The following is a 6,176-nucleotide window of genomic DNA, read 5'->3' as shown; positions in this document are numbered from 1 at the left end:
CATATTAATCAATATAGTAAGCTTATCTGGAAAGTTATCGATCACTCTCCTTAACAACGACAAGAATATACATACAACCCCTGATTAAACGTTAAAATCTGCTACTGGCCATCGTGTTATGAAGTCTATAGCCCCTGTTTGGCAAGAAATGAAATCAAATTTTTAGAGAACTTCAATAAAAATTGATTAAATGTCTGTAGTTGAAAAGTCACAGGTCTCATGACATATTCGATTAAAATTCATTATTAATTTTGACATAAATTAAAATATAGATTTTAAACTGTATCAAACAAGACATAGTCAAATAATTTTTTTTTCTTGAAGCTCTCTTTAAATATTCTATTTCTCTTGAATTTAAAACAAAAAAAAAGAGGGAATTTGGGACCAATAAGAAGTGGTAATCAAGCCACTACGTCAAAATAATTACCGTTAACTTCAAAACTAGCGTCGAAACATTATGCACTATTAACGTTAAGAATTTCAAGATTAGCGTACAATTAAATAAAAAAGAGAACCTCTGTCTCTCCAGTCTCCTCCCCTGCTCTCGAACTCTACATATAACCCTATATTGAACTCGTTCTTGTCATCAAACAAAAGATCAATCAGAGCCATGACGATGTCTAACGGCATTCCAGAGAAGAAAACGAAGGGAAGGCGGAAGATTGAAATTCAGAAGATCGACAAGAAAACAAGTTTACAAGTTTCTTTCTCCAAGAGGCGGAAGGGTCTTTTCAAGAAGGCTGCGGAAACGCGCCTATTGTGCGGCACAGATGTAGCAATCGTCATTCAATCTCCGGGTAACAAGTTTTTCACTTTTGGCGAACCCTTTGTGGAATCCATTTTGAATCGATGGCAGTTTCTTGATGATGCCTACAATCCGGTGGTTGAAGAGAGGGGTAAAAGTGAGAGGGAATTTTGGTGGGAGAATGAAAACTCGGAAAAAATGGAGTTGCGTGAACTCGGAGCGTTTGAGGAGACACTGACCGGGCTAAGAGATAAAGTTTCGAATCTTGCTTCCCACAATCCGGTGGTTGAAGAGATGGGTAAAAGTGAGAGGGAATTTTGGTGGGTCAATGAAAACTTGGAAAGAATGGAATTGCGTGAACTCGGAGCGTTTGAGGAGATACTGACTGGGCTAAGAGATGAAGTTTTGAATCGTGCTTCAGTTTCTTCATAAATTTAACTCCCCTACGAGGATTATAATGACGCCCTTATGAATTTAGAGTTCTAGACATACACGATATCATAGTACTTGACAGAATTAGATTTTAACTTTGAACGTTGACTGATGTAAAAATTAACTGTTCATTATTCTTTTTTGATACGATCAGTTTTGATGATTTTTTAGCATTAATTCTTTGTTTTTCCTCGTTTCTTGATTGAATTATTGAAGTATAGCATTAATTCTTTGTTGTCCTCCCTGTTCTCCATGAGCAAGAAAAGAAACTGAAGAACATAAAGCACGATGTAAAATCTAATGGAATGAATACTGCTATCTCCCAAGAAGACAGACCTTTATCATGATGATCATGTTCTTTAGAATCTTTTCTTGCACATGGATCCATTATACTCGTACCAAGGATTCAAATACTATCAATCTTGCACATTGTTCTTGGTGTTCTTCCTAAAATATTGGCAAACATTGCTCTATGTGGTATTCATGTCGAAGGTATCCATTCATATGAGAATGGCTTGCTTGAATGATGTAAAATTCATTCATGATGTCTCCATTCCTCAAAATGTGGAGATTTGGCTTGCTTTGCATGATCCCGAGAATTAGTTGTGGAAGCCACATAGAGTATGTATATCTTATGTGAAAAAGATTATCCTGGTCTTGTAAAAGAAATTCCCATGATGGCTATAACATAGGAGATGTTGCTTGGCTAAGTAGACAATGGATTGATATGGCGATCGATGTACCAAAGAATTCCATGCTGTAATGGCATTCCTGATATCACGGGAAGTTTTTTTTCATTTTTTTAAGTCATCGGCAAGGGAACCAATAGATGCATGATTGGGTGAACACTAGACAATCTGAGAGCTATCAAGTATGTATGTTTCTAATGTACGCTGGTAAAATAAATGTCATTGCCTGCACAGCTGAAAAGCATAATAGGTACAGACATGATGCTAAAGGAAGTTCACAAATTTTAACTGACTAGACTCGTGACCAGAAACTTTGCAAAAGAACAAAAAACTTCAGTTACAATTGAAGAGCATGTCTAAATGAGCATCTGAAGTGCCTCACGAACTTTTTCTCTGCTTACTACAGTTCCATAATTTGGTGTAAGAACAGAAGTTGGAGGGAGTGATGGTGGGGGATTTGGTGGTGGAAAAGGCTGGAGTAGAGGAGCACCATAAGGTCAATGAAGACTTCCTGGAGGATTAAGTGGGGGTGCAATTGGTACAGACGAAGAGACGGGAGGGATAATCAGTGGTGCAGAGGAGGGAGGTGGACCAAAAAATGACGAGGGCTTTACCAGATCAGTTGAATGCTTAGATACATCGTTGGGTTCGGGTGTGTCAAGATTAGGCATTACAGGGGTAGATGTCACGATAAGAGATGGAGTCTGGACAGTTGCTAAAGTGGATGACAAGATACTAGGCGGACGAGAAGAAGTATCAACAGTTGCGGATGAGTGAAAAGTGGGATGTAGGACTATGCTTGTTTCACTGGAAAGGAGGTTCAAGGGGAAGGAATAAAGGTTCAATGGGGCAGGTTTCTAACTATACATATCCATTAGAATAGGAACATATGAATTGCAAATTCTTCTTGGTAGAGTTCAAGATAATGACATCTCATATTATTTTAATAATTATATGATAACTTTTCAACTTGATATGAGGTTCCCGCCTATCCGGGCATGAGATATCTAACAATATGATCTTTTTGACTCAGTCGCAATTAGCTCTCAAGCAATCTATTTAAATTCATCTTTTAAGCAATAACCCAAAATAGTGGGGGGGCAAAAAAAGGATAAGAAAAGAAAAACAAAGCAAGGCAAAAATACACTAAAGAAGTTCACAGAGGAAGGATCATCATGAACATCTGTCACATTGGTGGTAGTTAAAGATGATGGCTCTCGAGGACCATCATTTACAGCCATTGTTGGAACTGCTTCTAGTTCTTCAAACTCACTGCGTCAAAACAATAAAATGATTTCTTGGGAGGTGAGGCACATCAAAATAAATTTACAAGTGGGATAGAGGAACAAACAAACAATGAAGTACAAATGATTGACACGGTGTAATGATAATATGGGTTGCCTACGAAATTTATAGTCTTTACAACAGGAAATAGGGGAGCAAATCCTTAAACATGAAACAATCATACTTATATTCTCATGTGTCTAAAGTAACATATTCTCGTGTGATCAATGTACCAAAGATTTCCATGCCATAATGACATTTCTGATATCACGGGCGCTCGTGCCGATGTTTAAAGAAGGATGATAGGCGCTAGTATTACCATTATTGACAAGCATGAAAGAAATAACCTGGCGGCGGCGTTTCCCATATTTGAGAACTACTTAAAAATGCCTTAGATGAGGAAAATATGACTTCATATCACCGGCACTCATGCCATTGTTCAAAGATGGGTGATTGGCCCTGGTATTACCATTATTGACAACTATGAAAGAGATAACGTGGCGTCATTATTTCCCATATTTGAAAACTACTTAAAAAGGCCTTAGATGAGGAAAAATATGGTTTGGTGCTTGAAGTAGTTATTTTCGTGAAGAAAGAGATGGATATTTGTTTAACATGACAATTAATTGATTTTCTGTTATTTAACCACATTAGATGATGAATTTTTCTTCAAATGGTGAAGTATAGTACAACCTATTAATAATATGAAATTTATAATAAAAATTCTTTCTGTAATAAGACTATCTCAATCTCTTTTCTTATTTAGAATATGATTTTTTATTATTAGAATATAATTCCTCATTTCTTTTATAGGTCATTGTTTGAGCCCCATTTTGGAGAAAAGAATATATTATGAAATAATGTTTTCTAGGAATGTGTAACTAAACAAATAATAAAAAAATCAATTTAGGTATAAAATTATTTTATTGAAGAATGTATAATTAAGAATGAATTTTTTACATAATGAAGCTCCAACGAAAGCTAAGATTTTAGTTCTTTTCTTCGAGGATTTTAGTTTACATTCTTTATATTAGTAATATTAGAAAATTATTTTACAGATAAATAAAAATTTTGTACACTTTTCAATTTTAATCAATTTTATACAATAAATCATTCTCTACAAATTTCGAGTTTTTAAACTTTATTCTTGCTTCAAAAATTTCAATTTAACTTCCGTTAGACAAGCATAACATTGTATTGGACGAAAAATAGTAATTTTGCATAATCAAACACATCAAGTACTTTTCAATTATGGATTATTAAGAATTTCAACTTTTGACTCCTTTCAACGCTCAATAAACACAAGACTATATATTTAGTTAGTGCCAGCACCCACAAGAAAACTCTACACAAAATGGTCTTTACATATTTATAATTTGTCGAAGAGAAGCCTTCTACTACTACATACTGGACAGGTGTGTCAGATTCTCTCCATACGTCATCTCTTCTGAATCATGAATGATGTGCATTCAGCATTGCTCGATGAACCATGTCGATAAATCGATCATCCTATCCACAGAAAGGTAATGATCATATAAGGAACATGCACTCAAAAGATATCATAATTTAAGAAAAGATGCCAAGATTTTGTACAAGTTAAATGCAGAATAGTAGTTCGCTAAGACACGTGTCTCAGCAAAAAGGGTAATTGACACCGGCTTGTCTAACTTAACGACCAGTAGAAACTGACTGAGAGATAAATCCAGAACGTCAGAAGGTTTTTTTCATTTTTTATGTCATCGGCAAGGAAACCAATAGATTGGTGAACACTATACAACCTGAGAGCTATCAAGTAGGCATGTTCGTAATGTAAGCAGGTAAAAAAAAATGTCATTGCTTGCACAGCAGAAAATGAGTATGCTTTGACATCCAATAGCATAATAGGTACCGACATGATGCCAAAGGATGTTCACAAATTTTAACTGAGTTGACTTGTGACCAGAAACTTCGCACAAGAACAAAAAACTCCAGGGACAATTGAAGAGAATACCTGAATGAGCATCTGAAGTGCCTCACGAACTTTTTCTCTGCTTATAACAGTTCCATAATTTGGTGTAGGAACAGAAGAAGTTGGAGTGAGCGATGGTGGGGGAGTTGGTGGTGGAAATGGCTGGAGTAGAGGAGCACCATAAGGTCGCTGAAGACTTCCTGGAGGATTAAGTGGGGGTGTAATTGGTACAGAGGAAGAGACGGAAGGGATAATCAGTGGTGCAGAGGGAGGTGGACCAAAAAATGACGAGGGCTTTACCAGATCAGTTGAATGCTTAGATATATTGCTGGGTTCGGGTGTGTCAAGAATAGGCATTAAAGGGGTAGATGTTGCAATAAGAGATGGAGTCTGGACAGTAGCTAAGGTGGATGACAAGATACTAGGCGGACGAGAAGAAATACCAACTGTTGCAGATGAGTGAAAAGACTGCCCAGAAATTGCTGCATTTGGAGTACTCCCAATGTTCATAGCCGTCTGCAACTAATATTCAATTAAATAATGAAAAGAAATTCATCAAATTTATTTCAATTGAACATGTTCATTAAGCTAATCAGAGATTCGTAATTTATTACATGCTGAAGCACGCAGCACACTTATCCAAAACCAAAATGCTCATAAAGCAGAAATCAATTCTAACACATACTAAAACATAGATACGAATTTGGAAGGACAACAAACAGGGGCATGAAAAGTGGGATATAGAACTATATTTGTTTCACTGGAAAGGAGGTTGCAAGGGGAAGGAATTAAGGTTCAATGGGGCAGGTTTCTAACGATACAATTATCTATTAGAATAGGAACATATGAATTGCAAATTCTTGTTGGTAAAGTTCAAGATAATGAAATTATTTTAATAATTATATGATAAATTTTCAACTTGATATGAGGTTCCCGCCTATCCAGCCATGACATATCTGACTATTTGATTTTTCTGACTCAGTAGCAATTAGCTCTCAAGCAATCTATTTAAATTCATCTTTTAATCCCGAGCAAAAAAAAAAAAAAAAGCGAGGCCAACATACACTGAAGAAGTTCA

General features: G+C 36.0%; 2 protein-coding genes and 1 pseudogene across 2 annotated transcripts; 1 reads left to right on the top strand and 2 right to left on the bottom strand.

Annotated features, from left to right (window-relative positions):
* The first annotated feature begins 433 nt into the window (after window positions 1–433).
* On the top strand, window positions 434–1,316 carry LOC111404911 (agamous-like MADS-box protein AGL62). Its single transcript, XM_023033638.1, has 2 exons — window positions 434–870; window positions 1,018–1,316. The coding sequence occupies exons 1-2, from the start codon at window positions 611–613 to the stop codon at window positions 1,175–1,177; spliced, it is 420 nt and encodes a 139-aa protein (XP_022889406.1). The 5' UTR covers window positions 434–610; the 3' UTR covers window positions 1,178–1,316.
* An 822-nt stretch (window positions 1,317–2,138) lies between these two features.
* Window positions 2,139–3,517, bottom strand: LOC111404504 (annotated as a pseudogene).
* Window positions 3,518–4,365: 848 nt separating this feature from the next.
* LOC111403524 (mRNA-decapping enzyme-like protein) lies at window positions 4,366–6,170 on the bottom strand. Its single transcript, XM_023032065.1, has 3 exons — window positions 6,163–6,170; window positions 5,141–5,614; window positions 4,366–4,659 (listed from the first exon to the last, which is right to left on the bottom strand). The coding sequence occupies exons 2-3, from the start codon at window positions 5,606–5,608 to the stop codon at window positions 4,603–4,605; spliced, it is 525 nt and encodes a 174-aa protein (XP_022887833.1). The 5' UTR covers window positions 5,609–5,614; window positions 6,163–6,170; the 3' UTR covers window positions 4,366–4,602.
* Window positions 6,171–6,176: the final 6 nt, after the last annotated feature.

The sequence above is a fragment of the Olea europaea genome, chromosome 11 (assembly GCF_002742605.1).
Source record: "Olea europaea var. sylvestris chromosome 11, O_europaea_v1, whole genome shotgun sequence".
NCBI classification, from domain to species: Eukaryota; Viridiplantae; Streptophyta; class Magnoliopsida; order Lamiales; family Oleaceae; genus Olea; species Olea europaea.
This window is presented reverse-complemented; position numbering and strand designations above follow the sequence as displayed.